General features: G+C 59.8%; 1 protein-coding gene across 2 annotated transcripts in view; it reads right to left on the minus strand.

Annotated features, from left to right (window-relative positions):
- The window catches only part of IL6R (interleukin 6 receptor), a 43,212-nt gene extending 22,890 nt beyond the window's left edge, over positions 1-20,322 (minus strand). The window contains exons 1-6 of one of the 2 annotated variants that reach the window (XM_042976732.1): positions 14,995-15,522; positions 5,910-6,158; positions 4,962-5,085; positions 3,181-3,362; positions 2,777-2,943; positions 2,184-2,325 (exon numbers count right to left, since the gene is read on the minus strand). In XM_042976732.1, coding sequence (XP_042832666.1) covers positions 2,184-2,325; positions 2,777-2,943; positions 3,181-3,362; positions 4,962-5,085; positions 5,910-6,158; positions 14,995-15,082 — 952 coding nt within the window. In that variant the 5' untranslated portion in view covers positions 15,083-15,522. Of the gene's footprint in view, positions 1-2,183; positions 2,326-2,776; positions 2,944-3,180; positions 3,363-4,961; positions 5,086-5,909; positions 6,159-14,994; positions 15,523-20,203 lie in introns of those variants that run through there. The other variant, XM_042976733.1, reaches the window with a different exon arrangement.
- Between the last annotated feature and the right edge of the window lie 1,960 nt (positions 20,323-22,282).

A 22,282-nucleotide genomic window follows, 5' to 3' on the forward strand; every position in this document is an offset into this window, starting at 1 on the left:
TACAAATCGACCCATGGACAGGTCACCACAATCTAGCCTGAGGGATGTCCCCATGGATTTAAACGGTCCCCCTAAGTAAGAGAGAGGGCTCAGGCCTCCCTCCCCACCCGAGTCCTTGCGGGAAATAGGCTTTGGGAAGAGGGTCCGGCAGAAACCTGCCTGCTGCCCCTGACGGACGGGTGACGGGAAAAGGGCCGGCGAAGATCTGAGCCTGCACCGGACGTTAAGCGCATCCAACTAGGAAGAGCCCACGGCAACTCGTCCGGCTCCCCCGGGACACGAAAGGCACGGGCCTCATGTGGCAAAGCAGGGGGGAAGGGGGAACGCCGCGTCTCTTCCGGGGGAAGAACACCAACCTCTGTGTGCGAGCCTTCCCCCCGGGGCTGCAGTGCGAGGACGTGCCAGCCAGGTGGGGCTGGGCAATCGCTTTTTTCCCCTCATTTCTACCTTTTCCTCTTTATCCACATGTCTTCCCTTTTTTGTTTTACTTGCCTGGCATTTAAGAACAACTCATTTGTTTCGATGGTGCTTCTGGGGTAACGAGAGCTCAGCCTGAAGCCCGTGTGGAAGCCGTTCTATAATGGAAACACTGCAAACAATGGAGTGGGCTGCTGCAGTGGGTAGTGAGCTCTCCACCTCTGGAAGCATTCAACCAGAGGCTGGACGGCCTCTCCACGCACTGCGATCTGAGAAGTTCCTGCGCTGGCTCTGGGTCTGCTGAATCCTAACCGTTCACAGCAAGGAATCAAGATGTCTCAAGACATCTCAAATCGTTTCCTCAGGAAAAAGGCAAGGCAGCTGTGTTGGCCTGCTGCTCGGAGTTCGGGAGGCACCAGCAGAACGAGGAGCATCAGGCCAAGCAGCTTCCTCCGCAAAAGCAGGACTGGAGATGGCAAGTGGGGGACAAGGGCCACTGTTCCCAGAAGCCTGGTTTGCTTCTTCGCCGTGAGAGCGTACTAACTTGATGAAAATTTCGGAAGTAAAGACAAGACACTGGGGGCACCTGGGTGGCCCGGTGGCTGAGCGTCCAACTCTTGATCTCGGCTCAGGTCGTGATCCCAGTGTCATGAGTTCCAGCCCCACGTCCTGCTCTGTACTGATAGTGTGGAGCCTGCTTCCGAGTCTGTGTCTCCCTCTCTCTGCTTCTCCCCCCCCCCTCTCTCTCTCTCTCTCTCTCTCAAAAGAAATAAACACTTAAAAAAACATTAACCATGCAGTTACCACACACTACATTTCCAAAAGTATTTAATGTGAGAATGCTCACAGTATTCTCCCCCCCACTCACACACATATTTAAGGAAAGGAAAGAAACCTATGAAAATGTTCTCTCTCACTGGTTTTCTCTAGGTGGCAAAAATACTGATGATAATTTTTCTCATATTTTTGCAGAATTTTTCATGTTCTATCACAACCACAGTAATTTCAATCATTCCCCAAAGGCAATTATTTTTACCTGTAACATCTTTTTTTTTAATGTTTGTTTATTTTTTTTTTTAACGTTTATTTATTTTTGAGAGAGAGGGAGACAGAGCATGAATGGGGAGGGTCCGAGAGAGGGAGGCACAGAATCTGAAATGGGCTCCAGGCTCTGAGCTGTCAGCACAGAGCCCAACGCGGGGCTCAAACCCACAAACTGTGAGATCACGACCTGAGCCGAAGTGGGACACTTAACCGACTGAGCCACCCAGGTGCCCCCTAATGTTGGTTTATTTTTAAGAGGGAGGGAGAGAGACAAAGCATGAGCTGGGGAGGGGCGGAGAGAGAGGGAGGCACAGAATCTGAAATGGGCTCCAGGCTCTGAGCTGTCAGCACAGAGCCCGACGCGGGGCTCGAACCCACGGACCACGAGATCACGACCTGGGCCGACGTCGGTCGCTCAACTGACTGAGCCACCCAGGCACCCCTGCCTTTAACATCTTTTTAAAAATAGGAAATATTAGTAACTGTGGTTCACTAAATACAGCTACAGATTCTCCGAGGCGCCCCAGCCGTGGAGCGATCCCCCCCTCCCCCGGCACCGCTCGCGTCCCAGTGGCCGCAGGACAGCAGCACGCGTCGCCAGGGACCCACAGGCAGCACAGGAGAGGCCAGGCTGGCCTCTCTCCAAAGCGGCTGCTGTTTCAGCCCTGGTTTTGGGCTGACTTTGCTAAGACCGGGGTACCCGCCCAAACCCCACTCGGTACCTGTCCACGGGGCACCCGCGGCCTCCGGGCTCCACGCGCTCCAGGAGCCGTGCCCAAACTCCTCCCGGGCCCGGACCTGCACCCTGTGCCTCGCGCCTCTCCAGGCGTCGTGGATGATGCAGTGATGCTGGAGCTCCTTGACCTGGGGTGGGGGGAGGGGGCTCGGGTCGGCGGCTCCCCGGGGACAGCGTGCCCTCGGCGCCCCGCGCCCCAGCTGCACCGTCTCAGGCCCCGTGAGCAACTTGGCCGCACCGTCACCCCTGCGGCCCAGAGTGGGCCGGGGCCCCCGCCCCTGCAGGCGGAAGCTGTATGTCGCGCCCACAGAAGCCCGCCTGTCACACCCGCGGCACACCTGCCTCCCCGGGTCACACTCATCCTCCCACACAGAGCCTCGAAGAGGAGGGCCCCATGCCATCATTCCTGCCTGACAGACGGGACGACGGAGGCTCAGAACGGTTCAGGGACTCACCCACAGCCACTCGGGCGGCGACTCACAAAGCAGGACCCGGAGCCGCGTTATTCTTTCCAGAACCTTCCCACTGCCCCCGAGGACCCAGCGCCCTTCTCCGTCCAGAAGTCGAAGGAGAACTTACCATCCACGTTGTGAACGTCTTCGACCGCTCGGCCCGGTATCGGAGCTCAAACTGCAGCCTGTAGAAGTAGGAGTTCCAGGACGGGGGGTCCCGCCAGGTGACCCTGAGCCAGCGGGGGTTTCCGGGCACAGCAGTGACGGTGACATTGACAGGCGGGTCAGGCTGCACTGTGGGGAAAGAGCAGGCACGCTCGAGCCGAGCCGGGGAGCGAGCAGGACCCCAGCCCAGCCCCCTCTCCCTCCCCCTCCCCCAGCCCCCTTCCCCTCTGGCAAGTAAGGGCCCAGAGGCACCAGCTCAGCAGACCCCACAGCCAGCCCCTCCCTGCCCCCCACGAAGTCTCGAGGGGCCCTCGGTCAGAGGGGACAGAGGCAGCTGAGGGCGGGGGTCCCAAAGAGCCTACTCACGGATTCCGTAGCCCTCAAACGTTTGGGGATGGCTGGACTTGCTCCCAGCAGCGTTGCTGACGCACAGGGACACCACGTACAAGGAGTTGTCCCCCTCGGGGACTGCCAGCTGGCAGGAGAAGGTCTGCGGCCCCGGAAAGTACTGGCACGGCTCCTCCGAGTCTCCCATGGGGCTGGTCCCGCTGCACACAGGACACGCAGCCTCACCACCAGCTCCTGCCCCTTCTGGGAGGGGGGTGGGCAGCCGGGCACACCGCCTCCTGCAGGCCGAGTGCTCTTGACCCTTCCCCCCCTCCCCCTCCCCTCAGGGGACCAGGACAGCCTTCACGGTCAGGTCAGTGCGGGGATCAAGGCCAGGCCCAATCACGAACCATCACGAGGAGGAAGAGAGTTTCTGGCAGGCTGACAAAATATTCACATATTCGAGGTGAGTCAGATCGGGGCCTACCTGGCTCGGAGGCCTGAGACTTCCCCACTTATGACATGTGTGGGCATGCAAGGCCCCAGCAGCCACTCGCCCTGCCTCAGGGGGACAGATCACTGCTGATTCAGGTTTAGACCCCGGGCCCAGGGCAAATTCTCTCCTTCTGGGAAACCTGCTCCTGCGTTCCCAGTGGGAGTCATCGCCTCTTTCCCTCCAACACCATCCTACCTCCATCCGGGGTGGGGGGGGGGGTGGGGTGGGGGGGTGGGGCTCTAGTAAGCGCCTAGCCCAAGGCTCTTGCTGACCTCACCCAGCGCTCGAGGGAAGGACCGGGGAGACAGAACAGGGGGTGAGGGTGTCCCCACGTGCACGTGCCTCTTCCCAGGGGCCCGTGTGATCCCCCCAGGCGCAGGGCCCTGTGGCGGCTCCCCCCCACCTCGGTCAATTCAGGAGGGGGCCCAGGTGCCAGCAGCTGCTGGAGGGAAGCATGAGCCCCCACACAAAGTCCGGCAGCTCAAGCGTCACCTGGGTCAGCCCTCTGCCCAGAGCAGGCTGCGCACAAACACCTGCCAGGCCCCAAACTGTCACCCGAACGACCCGGCTGTAGGTTCCAGATGGTCCCGATTCTCCCCATGGGCGGCGGTGCCTCTGCAGACAGGCATCTACACAGCTCTACGTGGAGCCGGAAGCATTAATATTAGCACGCGACACTCTGCAGACAGACCCGGCAGAGACCGGTCCCCCGGTGCAGTCACTGCTTGGGTTTCCTGACGCTCTGAAAACTCAGCTCAGACTCCCTTGCAAATGCCCGGAGCAAGGGCTGAGGCTCTGGGACCGAGAGGGACTAACCAGAGGGTCATCTTCCACCTCCTGCCCCAGCCCCGCTCCCCCAGGCCCCAGCCTGCTCCTCTCCAGGCCTTTCTAGTGGAAGGAACCTGATAAAGGCTCCCAGTCAAGGCGGATAAGGAGCCGGAGCCGATAAGGAGCTCTCCTGGCATTGGGACATCTCTCCCTGGGGGCAACGCCCAAGATCTGGCATTTTGAATAAAACCAGACAGGCTGGGATGTGATTCCTAGGAGAGCAACTACCAGCAAGATGGCCTCAAACAAGTTAATCAGTCTCTCAACTCAGCTCCTCCGTCTGCTAAACAAGGAAAATGACCCCCGCTGGTGGCGTGGCCCCGCCCCGGCCAGTCCCCGCTCCCTCCTCCCCACCCAGAGGATGACTTTGCATTGACGACATCGACATCGGGTGTCTGGGAACTGCTGGCCGCCAGCGCCCCCCGCGGGGCCGCTGTGGGGGGGGGGCGGCCCCCGCAATGAGGATGCAGACACACACCCCGACCCAGATACTCACAACTTCCTCACCAGAAGCGTGGCCCTGGTCGTCCCGGAGGGGGGGCTCCGAGGACCCCACTCACAGGCCACCTTGCTGAGGGGGCTCTTCCGGAAGCAGGTGATCTGGGGCTCCTCGGGAGGGGCTGGAGGGAAAGGGTGGCCAGTGTGAGGGGGGCACGGCCCTGAGGCCAAACAGCCCCCCCCATACACTCACTCATTCAATCTCTGCAACAACTCCAAGCAAGTAAAAAATTAACCACATTTGGGGCGCCCGGGTGGCTCAGTCGGGTGAAGTGTCTGACTTCAGCTCAGGTTATGACCTTGGATCTCGCCGTTTGTGACTTCGAGACCCGCGTCGGGCTCTGTGCTGACAGCTCAGAGCCTGGAGCCTGCTTCGGATTCTGTGTCTCCCTCTCTCTCTGCTTCTCCCTCGCTCATTCTCTCTCTCTCTCTCTCCCAAAAATAAATAAATATTAAAAAAAAAAAAATTAAAAAGGGGCGCCTGAGTGGCTCAGTTGGTTGAGCGTCTGACTTCAGCTCAGGTCATGATCTCACGGTTTTGGGTTCGAGCCCCACGTCGGGCTCTGTGCTGACAGCCTGGAGCCTGGAGCCTGCTTTGGAGTCTGTCTCTCTCTCTCTCTCTCTCTCTCTCTCTCTCTCTGCCCCTCTCCCTCTCTCTCTCTCTCTCAAATAAATAAAAAACATTAAAAAGATTTAAAAAATTAACCACATTTGCCAGCGAGGACACCGAGGGGACAGAGGTTAAGCCGTGAAGGAGGAGCTCGAAGAAGGTCTCGGCCTCGGGCAGCAGGGTGGGGTCCCTGTCAGCCACGCGCCCCCACCCACGAGGAGCCTCCTCCAGTCTCACTGCTGGCAGATGTCAGTGGGTCTTCCCCTGTAGGTGTCGGGCCAAAGAAATAACAGCAGTCGAAAGGGACAGCCGGGGCGCTCTGAGCACCCAACTGACCTTCCACCAGCAAAGGCACAGTTCCAGCCAGGAGGCCGTCTCGGTAACAGGAGTAGTTTCCAGAGTCGCTGAGCTGCACCGACCTCAGAAGAAGCCTCCCTCCCACGTCAGCACCGCGTTCCTGCTGTGAGCCTGGGACCCGATTCCTCAGCAGCCAGTGAACCGTGGCACTGTCTCCAGTCTCCTCGCCCGGGCAGGTCAGGGTCACGTTGGCCCCAGGCCGGGCGGTCACCACATCACTCAGCACCTCTGGGCACATAGAGGACACCCCGTAAGCCCACAGCAACCAGGAAGGACTCTGCTTCGGACACGAGAAGCCACAGGAGTCAGAACTGCCCACCTGTTGAGACCGCCCGCCGGCCCCCCGGGCCACAGCTACCTCGGCCCAATTAGGGCAACGGCCTCCCACCCCCCCACCCCCGAAGCCGCCCCGGCCCCCAACTCCTTCGATTAGAAAACCCATCGAGGCTTGGTGTTGTCCCCGCGGGAGTCCCCAGCGTGAGGCGCACAGGGACTTCTGCCTCCTGGTCCCCCACCCCCCCACTCCCCACGCGACTTCCTGTGTCAGGTCTCAGCCTGACTATCCCCTCCCTGAGGCCGTCCCTCAGCCCCCAGCTGGACTAGGCCCCCCCGGCTGCTGTCTCCCTCACGCTATCTCCCATCCCACACTGAGGGCGGCGGGTCCTTTCCAGGGTTTTCTATGTCGCAGCGTGGCTCTCGACTTTCTCACGTGCAGCGCTGGGTCATTTGCCCAAGACTCCCCCCGAGAGGTACTCGGACGTGTCACACGTGTCCTTTTGCTTCAGGACTGAACACACAGTCCAGTGTGTTTAAGCCGAAGGTCCCCTGATGGGCATGTCCGGTCCACATGATGACTTGCACGTGCGCCCGAATGAGGTTATGCTTAGAAGACCAGACCCACCCAACACTTTTTTTTTTTTTAAGACTTACTTCATTTTTAAGTAATCTCTACACCAAAGTGGGGCTTGAACTCATGGCCCTGAGATCAAGGGTCCCATGCTCCAACCAGGCAGCCAAGTTCATTTTTTTATTTTTAAGATTTTCTTTTTACCACTCGACACTTTTGATCACCACATCCAGTTCTACTTTTCCGTTTTCCACCGACAACGCGGCTCTAGGGATAAAACTTCACACGGACGTCAAGCTCACGCACAAATCGCCAGCACCGTGGGAAGGAGGACGAGACCCTGCCACGCGGACTGCCTGCTGGTGTGCGTGGTGCTCACAGCACCCTACAGACGGGAGGCCGCATGCGGGTCCAGGTGGAGGTCAGGGGCTCACGCTTTCACTGGCACCTTCACAGGACACCGTCCCCATCCCCAACCATGACTGCGAGACGGTGAGCTCCCGCTAGCACTCATCAAAGAACTTGGTAGGTGCTTAGTAAACGCTTAATGTAGGGTGCCTGCGAGGCACCCTCGGGCACAGGGGCTCCGCACGGAAAGCACCCCCCCCACCCCGTGCTGCGTTCCCACCGTGCCCCGGGAAGCCCCACGCTGGGCAGCGGGGAGCCTGGCACAACCAGGAGACGCTGTGGAGCCGGAGGGAGCCCCCTTCTGCACTTGCCGGCTCTGGGGGTCACCTCCCCCCACCCCGCCCACGGAAGCTCCTGCCGCGTGTGGGACCAGCCTGAACGACGGGCTGTTCCTTCCCCGCTCGCTCTAACAATGGCAAAGCACTGGCAAGCTCAGAGAAATAGCAAATAAATAGGCTTTTCTTCTCGTCCACAAAAACAGAGCTCTGGGAGCAGCGTGAGGGCCTCCCTCTGACAAGGAGCTTGAGTAATGGTTTTCTGAATCTTTAAAACTGAGTCACTGTTTTTTTTTTTTTTTAATGAGGGTGATTAATTATAAACCAGCTATTGGCAACTATTGCTTGTTCCAGTCCTTCTTCAAAAGATGTCTCTTCTAGGGGCACGTGGCTGGCTCAGTAGGTACAGCCTGCGACTCTTGATCTCAAGGTCATGGGTTCAAGCCCCACGCTGGGCAGAGCCTACTGAAAAAAAACTGTGCGAGGTACATTTCTTGCAAAACCTGTGAACAGCACTGTGTTAACTGTGCTTCTGAGAGCAGTACGCACTGGATGGACAGACAGACAAGAAAGACCGACAGGAAACAAACATGCTGAAGCCAACCCAGCCCCCCACTCAGCCCCACGCCTGACGAGGCTCTGAGCCGGGCCGTGGCACCGCGTGGCCGAGCGGGAGCCTCGGGGCCCCTGGCCTCCTGCCACGTCCGCCCAGCCCTCCAGAGGCTGAGACTAGAGTGATCTCCTCCCGTCTTCCTCTACTTTGGGGATTTTCTACGAGCCGCGTCACTCTCAGAATGAACGTGTACAGGTACTTAAGACAAAGAAGCTACATAGCCTGGGTCTGTCCAAGTCATTCAGCCTCAGGAGGAGGGAAGGTGGGGCAGAGAACAAGGGGACAGGGGACAGGAAAGGGTGACAGTAGGCTCCTTCAGGTGGGGGAGAGTGCATTCCCCCGCCCTCGGGCCCAGTGCTCCCTCACTGCCCTGGGGCCCTCAGCCCCGCTGGCCCCAACCCCTGGGCCACTCAAGGTCATGGTCCCTCCCCGCGTGCCTCTGTTTGTCTGCTCCCTGAAGCAGCCAGGAACCCCCCCTCCCAAAGCAAGTCTCCCTGAGAGGGAAGGGCCAAAGGAAAGAGACACAGCGGGTGAGCAGAGTGCCCCCGAGAGTCCCTTCTTGTTCAGTCGCTCCCCCCGCCCCCCGGCGATGGGGCGCCAGGCGGAGCTGACCCTGCGCACCGACACTGAACAGGCAGCACCCCTGTAGCACCTGCCAGCTGTGTGGGGCCAGGGCCCGCCCTCCTGAAGAACTCAGGATGGTTGTGCCCGTCCTGTGCCAGGTCACAAGTGCTCAGGGAGCACTAACAGCAAACACCTACTATGCACCAAGCCTCCTCTTTGTCCACACTGCCATCCTCGAACCCCACACAAAACCCTGCAGGGAACCTACAACGGCCTGTAATACAGGCCGCCCTGACATAAACATCAGGATGTGTGGAGGGATCCAGGGAGGGGACACTGAGTGGGGGGGGGGGGGGTCTGACCAGTGGAGCCGCAGGGAGGGGCATCCCATCAGGACGCAACAGCTGGAAAAGGCACCAAACAGAAAGGCCACAGAGGGCAGCAGCGGGGGTCCTCAGGGGCCGAGACAGAAGCCAGGAGAGCGGGAGACTCCAGCCCCAGCCCCTGACGGGAGCCAGCCCTATCTTTCCTTCTGTGTATCCTCCAATCACCTGGAGAACAAACCAGCTGTCCCCCTCTCCCCTCCGGCTCCACCAGGACGTGTCATAGAGTCAGGAGAGGGGAGGCGGGCAGTCCAGGGCCGGGAGCTTTCTTCCTTCTTCCCACAGCTAGTGTCAGACGCACGACGGCACCCTGCTCCCCAGCTTCCTGTGAAGGAAAGGGTCCCGCAGAGGCCGCAAGACGTCACCGGGGCCCAATATCTGCAGAGTATCCGCTCCCGAAAACAAGCTCCAACATCTCCTCCCCGAATGCCAGGCACTTGTGGGCCGACGGGGGCAGCCCGGCGTGGAGGGGACAGGAGGCCCGAGCCCATCCCCGGTCTCATCAACGATTCACAGGCTCCGGCCAAGCCCCAGTCTCTGTCTGTGAAGTCTGAAGGTCCCTCCCTACTGCCCCCACTCCTGCCTCTGGCATCTTGCCACGTGGGGTCGTCAGCTCTGGGAGGTCAGGAAGCACGTCTATTATCTGTCTCAGCTTGAAAACACACAATTGACAGATTTATTATTTAATACTTGATGACTTTGCTTTGGACAGGGATGTAGCCGGACCCCTGTGCCCTGAGACAAATGCTTGTCTTCCCCCCGCGAAGCCCTAAGGGAGGGGGTCCACAGCCTCCCTGCCTCCCCTTCCTCAAGAGGAAGAGAGCTGAGGCCCTATAGCCCCACGCAAGCCCACTCCCCGGGGCACTGGAGCCCCCTTGGGGTGGGGGGCTCTACGGCACAGCTCCGGGAAGCGGGGAGGAGCCCCATTCCAGACCTAAGGTCAGGTGCCAGAAGCTGAAACAGCTTTGCTGTTTTTCTACTTTTTTTTCCCTCCTCAAGTAAACTTGCAAATGTCAATAATCAGAAAAACATGCCCACGGAGATAAATTTCTCAACTCTGTTGCAGCTCGCGGCCGCTCTTGCCAGCAAAAACAGGCTCGCTTCCCCGCCCCACTTATGCAAGCGGTGAACCGGCTCCCCAGCGCACGGCCGCGGAGGACCCAGGCTTAGTGCACGCCTGCGAATCCCACCCCCGCTTTCTGAGCAGGGACTCGGGTCTGGCTGACCAGCCGGCTGGCACCGCAGGACGGACTCCAGCCTCTCCGGCTGCCGAGGCCCAGGGTCTCAGAAGGGGTCACGGAGAAACCAGGTCCCTTCTCGGCAATAACGGCCTTGAACTGGAAGGGAGCGGCTGCTGCGAAGTCTCCAGAGGAACGTGGGTACCTGTGTCCAGAAGCGGGCTTCAGTCCCGGGGAGCCCAGAGGACGTCCCCAGCGCTCTCCGTCTACCAGCCGGAACACACGTCCTGCTCTCCACGTGACAATCGTACCGCTCACCACCGATCGTGAGCTCAGCGGCTCGCCCACGAGCCCGCTGCTCCTCGCGATCACCTCGCTGGGAAGGCAAAGCCCGCCCCATATCACGGCTGAGGTGACACACGTTCAGGGGAGTTCAGGAACTTGCCCAACTCGCACAGCTATCAAGGGCAGTAGTCTGCGTCGGCTCCAGGTATCTGGCCACGCGTCTCTCTCCCCCGGGCGGGGGCCTCTCTGGGCTCCCCCCGGCTCCCCCTTCTCCGGGCTGCCTGCCAACCGTCTCCCCCCACTCTTCCCGTGCCTTTCCACCCATCACGGAGGCTGGTGGAGGGGAGCCCTGGGTGTGAGGGACCTGAGGGCAGCAGGCCCCCTGGGCAGAGCCCCCCACCGGAGCAGTGGGTCCAGGGCTCTTACAGGAGTCAGGGGCCAAGCACCCTGACTGTCCCCCGGGGCAGCAGCTGGTGAGACCCTCCACGCACACACACACGCGCACACACGCACACACACTCCTGCTCTCACAGGGCACCCACTCACGGGCCTAAACTCCCCGGGACGCAGGGAGAGGCCAGCCACCTTCTCTAGCTCAGCCCCCCACCCCGTCTCTTCCCCTGCCCGCGGCCGCACCCCTCCTCTCTCGTTTGTGGTGCTGTACCTGCTTGTATTTGCCTTGTATCTGGCAGAGCCGTGTGTACCTTGGCTCCGCACGGCGACCACGCCCTGCGCGGGGAGAGGAGGCTCCTCAGGACCCACACAAAGGTGCTGCTGGATGCCTGGCCCGGGGACCAGCACCCAGACCAAGTCCTCCAGAGACAAGCCCAGGACCCTGCCCCGGCGGCCTCGGAGGGAACGTGCTGGCCCTGCCCAGGTCTGGCCCGGTCACCTCTGAGAGATTAGCACCCAATTAGAGGAAAAGATACGGAAGGGCCGCCCCTCAGGCCGACTGGGGCCAGGTGCCCACGGGCGGCAGCATGGGGGGGACTGGACCCTGCCCTCCGCCCCCCCCCAGTCACGTCCACCCCTCGGCCGGCCCGGAGCACAGCCAGTCCTGTCTCCGAACTCGGCCGGCTCGCGGAGGGCACCACCAGGCGCCCCCAAACGCTGCCCACCGCCCTGTGGAACTAACGGTTTGAGGCGCCACAGCATGGTGGGGGGGGGGGGGGCCTGGTCGTGTCTGCTCCTCGTCTGAGGGGCAACCGCAGGGGCACGCCATCTGTGACAATTCCCCAAGCTGCAGGTTTACGCTGAGCACGCTGGTCTGTGCGTGAGGCACGGCCACGCACATTTTAATGAAGGCCCCAAGTCCGCTCCCAAGGTCCCACCGCTGCCTGAGCCCGGGCCTACAGCCCCTCCCCACGCGGGCGCGCGCACGCACCACGCACCTGCACGCACACACACGCCTGCACGCACACGCACCCGTGAGCCACAGCGATCGGTCCAGCTTGCCCCGCGTCCCCAAGAAGGAGGCGGTTCCGAACCGGCAGCAGGCAGCCGCAAAGCCAGGAAGGACCCTGGCCCCCCAGCCCCGCCATGTGCTGAGACAGGAGGACTCGGCATCGTGAATGGCAGTGCTCCCTACACCCATCTCCAGATTCCACGTGACCCTAATAAAAATACCAAGAGGAACGTTTTGGACTGGACGCACAGATTCTAGAGGTCAAGGGCAGCCAGAACGATTCTGAGGAAGTGGAGGGAGGAGATGGGCATCAGCCCACCACACCTGCAAGCCACAGTTGTGAGAGCAGCAGGCACCGGCACTAACAGACTGAAGCATGGAAAAGACTAGAAATGGTTCAGAAATAACGACCCCAAACAGCTTAGTCTGCACTAACGAACTGCACACTCTAAAATGGCTAGGATGAGGGGCACCTGGGCGCCTCCGTTGGTTAAGACTCCAGCTCTTGATTTTGGCTCAGGTCATGATCTCACGGTCATGTGATGGAGCCTCACATGGGGCTCTGCACTGACAGCACAGAGTCTGCTTAGGATTCTCTCTCTCTCCCTCTCCCCGGCTCACACTCTCTCTCTCAAAATAAATAAATAAACTTGAAAAAATAAAATGGCTAAAATGATAAATTTTATGTGTACTTTTTTTATAATTTTAATTTTTTTTAACGTTTATTTATTTTTGAGACAGAGAGAGACAGAGCGTGAACGGGGGAGGGTCAGAGAGAGGGAGACACAGAATCTGAAACAGGCTCCGGGCTCTGAGCCGTCAGCCCAGAGCCCGACGCGGGGCTCGAACTCACCGACCGCGAGATCGTGACCTGAGCTGAAGTCGGACGCTCAACCGACTGAGCCACCCAGGCGCCCCAAATTTTATGTGTACTTTACCACAATTTTTAAAAAGTAGTTCATGGGGCGCTGGATGGCTCAGTCGGTTGAGCGTCTGACTTCAGCTCAGCTCTTCGGCTCAGGTCATGACCTCACAGTTCCTGAGTTCGAGCCCCGTGCGGGGCTCTGCGCTGACCGCTCGGAGCCTGGGGCCTGCTTCGGATTCTGCATCTCCCTCTCTCTCTGCCCCTCCCCCACTCACACTCTGTCTCTCTCTCTCTCAAAAATAAACATTAAAAAAATTTTTTAAAGTAGGATACAAAACCTAGACATCGTAAAAGAGATTGGTAAATCTAACTACAGTAAAAATAATCTGCACGGCAAACACCATCTCCCCCCAAAAAGTCAAAAGACAAATGACAAACTGGAGAAAAATATTCATAACTCACATCATAAAGTCCTTAATATATGAAGAGCTCCCATAAACACTAAAAGACCAACAGCCCAACGAACGCGAACACACAGTTCACAGAAACAGACGAGGCAAACGTCTCTCAAACAAGAAAACACCTGTACAGTCTCACTCAGATAAAGTGAACGCGAATTAATTCCACACAGACACCATTTTCCATGGAGCAACCAGCTCGACAAGACACTTGGCAAAGGTGCAGGGGTCACAGCCCTTCTCCCCTCGCTGCTGGGGGTGGCTTCCATCCTCTCTCCGAATTAGAACGTACACGCCCCGGGACCCGCGTTCGCCCCGGGAGGAGTCTGCCCCGCGTGTCCCCACACGCCTGCACCAGGAGGGGCGGGGCCCGTCCCCTGCAGCCCTGCAGACAGCAGCACAGCGAGGCCAGCGTAAGCAGGGGCCCGTGAGGGGGACCCGGCAGATCCACACAGTGAAACACCGCAACGCTCACGAGGAAGTTCTTTGTCTGATCTCTCTCCCAGTCCGCCGGGTGCGGGCTCGGGGGCCAAGCCCCAGCCCCGGCCGTCACTCACAGCCATGAGCCTCCTCTCAGCCTCTCCATAAAATGGAAACATAAGAACACCTCCTTCAATGGCCGCGTCGAGGGTCACACTGGACGGCTGCGGTGAGAACCTCAGCGCTATTTTCCAGATGCACCTGACCTCTCCGGAAACGCAAGCAGTCGTAAGGGCTACACCCGCTGCCCGAGCGTCTCTCCCCTTTTCCGCGGCAGAGTCCTGCCGTGGCCTCCCCTCCTCCCAGCCGGGTGCGCTCTCAGGGCCAGCGACACCCATCAAGCCCCGCTTCCGGGTGAGGAGTCTCGTCCGCCTCGGCTTCAGGTGCCCTGCCCCGAGTGGGCAGCGGCAGAGGGCCCGGACCACCGGCCCCACGCAGACCAGCTGCCTCTCTTCGGGAAAGCTCGCCGGTAGGGACCACGCTTGCAACGGGTGGGAGAAAGTGACGCGAACGCCCACGAGGGAGGGGGCGCTGTGCACCCTTCAGTCTTCAGTCAGTGAGAGGAGGCAACAGGACCCTCCCTCTGGGCCACAGCGCGCTGTGTCCGCCACACCCACGGCATGGTGTTGCCGAGTCTCCCACGAGGATGCTGTGAAGAGAAGGTGACCTTGGCATCCTTGCACTTCGGGGGCGGGCGGGGGTGGAATCGGCAACACACACGATTTAGTGCAAAGAGCAGGGTTGGGAGTCTCGCCTGCCACTTCCCTGCTGTGTGAGCTCGGGCAGGCTGCTAACCTCTCTGAGCCCTATTTCCTCCCACCCACTCAAGGATACTGCTTCAGCAGCTTCTCACCTCTGTCCACTTTTGGTCTGTGCCGCATCACTCCCGTGAGCACGCAAGCGGGCAGACAGTCCGGTCATCTTTCCAGAAATCGTTTTGCTGGATCCCACTCGTCCGGCTAAGGCACACTCCATTTCTTCACCCCCTTTACAGCCAACCTCCTCAAAAGAGGAGCCTCCGCCCGCGGTGCTGTTTCCCCACTCCCGTCCGCTCGTGAACCCACTCCAGGCTTTCCGCCTCCACCCGAGTGCACTACTGTCCCTGCCGCCCGCCCTCACGGGGCTTCCAACTCTCCTGGCTGCCTCTGACCTCACCGCTCTCACCTCCCGGGTCCCCTCCTCTGCCAGCCTCACACGCTCGGCCGGCCCGGCCTCTCCTCTCCAGCTACACTCGCCCCGCGTGAGGCCGGCCACTCTCAAGGCTGGGTAGAACACGCGCTTTTACAGACTCCCACATTCACACCTCGAGCCCGGTCCTCGTTCCCAGACCGCAGGTTCCCGCGTCCCATCTCATCGACGAACGTCATCGGTTGTCTGATAGACGTCTCCATTCCAGCGCGTCCAAAACCGACCTCCGGATCTCCCCTCCAACGAAACGTGCCGTCCTACGGCCCACCCCACGTGCGCCAGGGGTCCAACCCCGGGGTCCAGCGCCTTCGGCTGCCGTGAGGGGTGGAACCGCGCGCACCTGTCTGTGTAACCGTCACTGTAACACATTCGGAGGAGAGACCGAAGGATGCTTCTCAGGAAGGGCACTTGGGAGCTGGAGGGAAACCGAGAGCAGGTGCGGGGGAGGCAGCCTGGACGCAGGGCCTCGGGGCCCCAGAGCAGAGCCAGCAGAGGGCAGCTGAGAGCGGGGGGCCTGCTAGGGGCAGAGACGTCAAGCCTGGACCCGGCACCACCTGGCACCACCTGGCCCTGCCCGGGGCTGCAGAGCTCTCTGGATCTCGAGCCCAGAGAGGAAAGCACACAGGTTAATCATCCACAGGAAGCTCCTGGGGCTTGGCCGGGGCGGGGGCGGGGGGGGGGGGGCCGGGGGGGGGGGGGCTGAGAGCTAAAAGCCTTCCTCCATCACTCCAGGCCTCCAGGTTCTCTTCTAAAGACTCCTGCCACGATGGCAGTTAATGATGCGACATTTAGCACTTCCTGTCCAGCTAGTGTCCCCAGGGAGCCCTCTGCTCCAGGCCCTCAGGATCAGAGAGCATCACAGCGCTAAAGAGGACGGACTTTCCCTGCCAAACTGGTGTCTAAGGGATCCCTGAATGCTTTCGTATTCCCTTCAGGCCCTCATCCAAATATCCTCTCCGTGAGAACTTCCCTGGCCTTCCCTCAGAAAGGTCCACGCTATAGGCCCCTATATCTACACACAGTTCCAACCCCCTCTTCCTCTTCCTCCTTGGCCCTAGTAATCATCATATTATGTATTAAGCTCACATCTCCATAGGATGAAGCCCCAGTGAGCCAGGATTTTTGTCTGTTTTGCTCATTTTAGCATCCACAATTCTGAGAGCAGCATCTGGAACAGACGAGGAGCTCAAAACACTTTTTTCAAGGGGCGCCTGGGGGGGCTCAGTCGGCTGAGCATCTGACTCCTGGTTTCGTTCAGCTCAGGTCATGATCTCACGGTTCATGAGATCAGCCCCACGTCGGGCTCTGCGCTGACAGTTCAGAGCCTGCTTGGGATTCTCCCCCTCTCTCTCTCTCTCTCTCTCTCTGCCCCTCCCCTGCTCTCAAAATAAGTAAACATTTTTTAAAAGCTTTAAAAATACTTTTCTCAAATGTGTGCATTATTAGCTATATATTCTTCAGCACTTGCTCTGCACGATGGACTGTTCTATACACTCTGCATAATATCTTCTTTCCTCTTTAGCTGGTACAATTATTTCTATTTTCTAGATGAGAACAGTGAGTCTCCAAGAGGCAAATTCACTCACACGAACTCACATCATCTCTACACGGCAGGACTGGGCAGAGATCTGTCCCAAAACCTGAACCATCCCCGGTGACGATGGGCTGTGTTCAGGCGGAGAAGAGAAGGTCCAGAGAGGGGTAAAGGAAGAAGCAGCAGGAAGGGTCCGGAAGAAACTGTCTCGTGCTCTACAGCAGCAGCACGTCCCGCAGAACTTTCTGCCGTGACGGACGTGCTCTGTGTGCAAGACGTCAGCTACTACTCACAGGTACCACAGAGCACCTGACATGTAGCTAGTCCAACAAAGGAACTACATTGTGTGTTATCTTGTTTTTGTTTTTGTTTTTTTGGTGGGGGGGGAGGGGAAGCAAGCGCACACACGAGTGGGGGAGAGGAGCACAGGGAGAGAGAGAGTGGAGCTTGGTCCCAGGACCCTGGGGTCATGACCTGAGGCAAAATCAAGAGTTGGCAAAAACAGAAACAAAAAGAACCAAAAAAAGACTCGGACACTCAACTGACTGAGCCACCCAGGCACCCCAAGGAACTACATTTTTAACTTGACTCCATTGTAATTCATTAATTTAGTTTATTTTTTTATGTTTATTTATTTTTGAAAGAGAGAGGGACAGAGCGTGAGCAGGGGAGGGGCAGAGAGAGAGGGAGACAGAGAATCGGAAGCAGGCTCTAGGCTCCCAGCTGTCAGCACAGAGCCCGACACAGGGTTCAAACCCACGAACTTCGAGATCATGACCTGAGCCTAAGTCAGATACTCAGCTCAACCAACTGAGCCCTCAGGCAGCTTCAGGGTAACTGATGTAAATATAAATAGACACACCTGGTAAGTGGCTGCAGGACAGGGGAAGGAGGGGAGAGGGGAAGGGGGTGCATATCTACAGCAGTGAGCTCCCCGCCCCGGGCTGCTCCCGGTTTGGTTTACCCACCTGCACCTGCTGCCTGGGGTCCCCTCGCCCCTCAAGGAGCTTCCTCTCTGCACCTTCCCCCACACCAGACAATCTGTCTTTGGGAAGTTGGTACCAAAGGCCTTTAGGCAGCTGGATTTTCTCAGCCTCTCTCTGGGATTTACATTTGGCCATTTTCAAGCTCCTTTTAGGGTGGAGTCTGGGTAGCTGGTCCCACACAGGCCCCACAGGGCTTTACGCGGACTCAGCGCCTGCTGCGACGAATAAACAAGGGCAGAGGGAAAGCGGGGAGAGATTTCTGGCAATGAGAAGCCTGGCTTCAGCTCCTCAAGCACACCCTTCCGTGGGTCATCCTCAGACCCGCGACTCACAAACAGTATGGGTTGGAAAGGACTCTTCCCGAGCCTCACTTCCAGATACTTCTCTTCAGTAAATCTAGGGTGGGGAACGGGACTTGGCCAGCTCGCGTGCACGCGCGCGCGCACACACACACACACACACACCAATTCTGATGCAACCAGCCCCAGTGCTACCCTTCTGAGAAATACTGATTCAGGGTGAGGCTGCGAACGGGGGGACACCGGGGGCAGGAAGAAGGCGCCCTAAAGGGGAGTTCAGCAGTTGAGAAAGGACTTTTGAGAGACTTCGAGTCGTACGTGCTTGTTTTGTGTGCCAGCTCGCTCTGCAGAAGGCGGAAGGAACCTGAGTCACCCGTGTCCAGGCCTTCCACGCCCAACAACACCTGAGTCCCCGCCTGTCTGGGCCCCAAGTTCACCTGAGCGGTCCCGTGGGCTCCGGGCTCAGGCTCGCGCGGGCAGCGCTGGCTGGCGGGGGAAGCACGCCTCCTGGCCACAAGAGCCCCAGCCTGGAGAAGCAGCGGGGTTCCCCCTCTAACTCAGCTCCCTCCAGCCTCTGCTGCCCCCTCACTTCCCCAAAGCCAGCGCTTCTCAGCCATCTGCTGTGCGCTTCCTGTACAGTGTCTTTATTTCTCCTCTCCAGCTCGCGGGCTGTGTGGGTGTGGGAGGAGAGCTGGGTATTTTCTACTTCTCGGCATTTTCCTTCTGAGCTGCGCTCTCACTTCCTCCCCCAGTTCTCAGTTCTGCCTTTCGTGGGCCGCCCAGGCCTGGAGACCACCTCGCCCGTCCCTCTGGAGCACCAGGGGACAGGGACCCACTGCAGTGGGCGGCCCTTTGCCATGCCCAGCGGCCAGGCCACTTAGGAGCCAGAGGGCACAGAAACCGCAGCAGGAAGCTTCCCGGGGCAGGTGCCCTGGGGTGTGAGGAGCCAGAGGCAGGCAGGCCGGGGAACCTCGCCCCCTCCCGGGGGTGGGGGGAGAGTGTGGCCTCGACCCTGCCTGGCACACCTCTGGCACCACAGCAGACAAGCCCAGGCCTCACTTCCCTTCCCTGGCCCCTCCTGCCCCCGTCCTCAGCCAGCAGGCAGGGCTCTCAGCTCAGCTCAGGCAGAGGACTAGCTCTACTGTTGGGAATCTCGGGCCCGCCTCCACCAAGGGCCTGACCGCATCCCATCCCAGCCTCTCTGAGCCTGTGTCCACTTTGGAACGAAGTACATCATATATATGTATGTGATGTGTATATATATATATATACACATATATATGTGTATGATGTATACGTATGTATGTATATGTGTATGATGTATATATATATACATATGATGTATATATATATATACACACACACACACACACATATATACACACGTGTATATATATGTAAATATATATTTACATTTAGTTATTTTTGAGAGACAGAGAGAGAGCACAAGTGGGGGAGTAGTAGAGACAGAAGGAGACACAGAATCCAAAGCAGGCTCCAGGCTCCGAGCTGTCAGCACAGAGCTGGACGCGGGGCTCGAACTCACAAACCATGAGATCATGACCCGATCCCAAGTCAGATGCTTAACCGACTGAGCCACCCAGGAATCCCAGGAACCAAGTATATTTTAGATCCAGCAGAGAACCAGAACACATGTGGAAGGTACCTGAATCCTCGGTCAGCAGTGGCTGCCACCTGCAGGGCTTCCCAGTGTGTGCTGAGACGGGGGACCCCTCCATTCTCCTCTGTGCGGCACAAGGGGCACCGCCGTCCAGAAAGCAAAGCGCTCACCCCCCTATAGCTTCTGGAGTCCCCTCTCCCAGCAGAGAGACGGTTGGGCTGAGGATGTCTGCCCAGGACAGGACCCACCTGCTCCCAGAAACCTGCAAGCCGCTCCTCAAAGAGGCCCCCATACCCGAAAAGAAGCCTCTGGAGAAGCGGTGGCCGGAGAGCCCGGACACAGCTGGGCGCGTGGCCAGAACCCATGGACGGGCTTGGCTGCCAGGGGCCGATTACAGTCAACAGGAGCAAAAGTGTCCGCTGCCCTCTGCCCCGCCCCTCCTGTCCTCTGGCCAGGGAGCCCAGCGTGCGCCAGCCCCAAGGCTCCCGACTCCCCTCCCGGGCCAACCTCCCCACCGGGGTTAAATTCCCTGGCCGGGGGCCGCGGGAGGTGCCAGCCCCCTCGCAGTCGGGGCTGTGACACACACACACACACACACACGCGTGCACCCGGGGCCGAGGCGGAGGGGGAAGGGCCAGCGACGCGGCCCCCAAAGCCAACGCCGAGAGCGGCGCCGGTGCCCCGGCCGCCCCCGCGGGAATGCGCCCCCCTGGGCCTCCGCCGCCCCCCGCCCCGCGTCAAGACCCCCGAGGGCGCAGAGAAGGAGGTTCGAGACGCGGCCCCCCGACCACACGCCAAGTCGGCGGCCACGGAAGAGGGGTGCCGCCCCCTCCCCCCGCCGGCCGCCCCCGCCCCCGCCCTCCAGGTGCGCGCGAAGACCCTACCCGGCGCGGGACAGCCCCCGGGGGTCAGGGCGGCCCCTGGCGCGGCCAGCAGGGCGGTGAGCAGCGCGCAGCGCAGGGCCAGCATGCTTCCTCCGCGGCTGACGCGCCGAGGTCCCGGGGCGGCGGGGCCGGGCGGCCGGGCGGCCGGGCGGCGGGGCGGGGCGGGCCGGGGCGGGGCGCGCGGCGGGGCGGGCTCAGGCCCCGAGCGCGGCCGCCGTCCCCCGGGTCCCCGCGCTCTCCCGGCCCGGGCTCCGCGGCAGCGTGACTTCCCGCTCGCACATGACTCAGCCGCCGACCGTGCCGGCCGCGAAGGAAAGCCCTGGCGGAGCGGGAGCGGGAGCGTCCCCGCCGGCCCGGGGCGCTGTTGCGAAAGCCGAGCGCGCGCGCCGCCCGTCGGGGAGCCTCTTCCGGCCGCGAGCGCCGCACCTGGGCCGCGAGCGCCTCGCCTGGGCCGCGGGCGCCGCCCCAACCTCCCCAGGGCCCCCTGTCGCGCGCGGTTTCGACTTTTGGTGAGGAGACCGGGACGGGACTTTGCCGTGAAAGGAGCACCTGGACGAGGCGAAGGGACTGAGCGTGCCGGTGATGCCGTTTCACGGCCCCGGGGGGGGGGGGGGGTGGGGGGAGACCCTTGGAATCACCTGGGGAGCCCTCATAACCACCCTCTGAGATTCCGATTTGACGGATCTGGGATGAGGCTTGGGCAACCGAACCCTGCATTCTCTTACTGCCCCCTCCCGCCCCGAGCGTGCAGTCCGGGGTTTGGAGGCAAGCACAGCAGCCCCGGTCCCGTGCAGACCTCCCCCTACTGTTTCTGCCACGCTGTTCCAACTCTGGGTCTTCATTTTCCTCATCCGTCAGACACAGATAAGAGCGGCTAGCCCGGTCAGGGAGATTGTGAAGATCCCAGATGATGTCTGCCCATCTGGACAGGTCTGGGCCATAGGTGATCAGAGATGTCGGAACCTGCACATCCGCCCTCCTGATCTGGCAGAAACTCGTACTTGACTTTCAGGAGCAACCGCAAAGAGCTCTTGAGAGGCCCCACCAGTATTCCCCAGGGAGCCTGAAGCTGCCAGGGTGGCCTCAGAGCTCAGCTTGAGGGGGGTGGGTGGGGGTGGAAATCCTGAAATAAGGTCTAGGCTGAGAAGTTTCTGGACAACCAGCAACAACATGCTAATTAGAATGTGCGTTTCCGCTTTGGGCTTCAGGCTGGTCCTAACCCAAATCAAGGTCACGGGACAGCTGGAATGGGCCTGTGCTGACAGGAGCTCCCAAGTGGATAGAATCTGACAGGAAGGGACAGAGCTCCTGAAATGCAACCTGCCAGACCCCATGCATCTAGGTCTCTCTGTGGGAACCACCCATCTGCAGGACCAGCTCTCACCAGGAGGGCGCCACGGACACAGGACTAGGACACTCCGTCACCCGCAGGCACTCCAGGATAGGCAGGCTGGGGACAGTGGAAGAGTAGGAGCTGGCACTGGGGATACCCTTTTTTTGGGTCCCCCAGCCCCCTGTCCCCAACCAGGGCGTGTTCCTGCAGTCAGTCACCCTTTGTCTCCAGGGAAGCTAAGGGCTGGATCACTTTTATCAGACGCTTCCTGCCTGCCAGCCCCCTCTCACCTTGGACCTGGAAGCTAACCTCTTAAAGTTTGCCACCAACAGGGCCCCATTAGAGACCTCCCAGAATAAATACACGGATTGTTTTGAATCCATTCAAAAGGTACTCATTCAAGTCTGTTCCTCCTCCCTTGGGCCTCAAGAGGTAGAATGGTTCCCCAAAGGGGACGGCCAGTCAAGGCCCCTAGACCCTAACTCAAAGAGGGTGTGTTTTCTCTTTTCAGTTGCCCCACCCCCACCCCTCAGGCTTGGGCTGAAGTTGACTGGGAGAGTTCAAACAATACCCTTTGTTCTCTGTCACCTATAGAGGCTTTGACCCTAAGTGCTGGGTGGGTTGGGCTGACAAGCAGACCCCTCCTCTGGCCTCTGGCCCTAACACATCAATAACTGCCGGAAAGTGCCCTTTATTTCCCCGAAACCTTCCCCTCCCTTTCTTGTCAGCCCGGGAGGAGGCTGACT

Source organism: Panthera tigris, chromosome F3 (assembly GCF_018350195.1).
Source record: "Panthera tigris isolate Pti1 chromosome F3, P.tigris_Pti1_mat1.1, whole genome shotgun sequence".
Classification (NCBI taxonomy): Eukaryota; Metazoa; Chordata; class Mammalia; order Carnivora; family Felidae; genus Panthera; species Panthera tigris.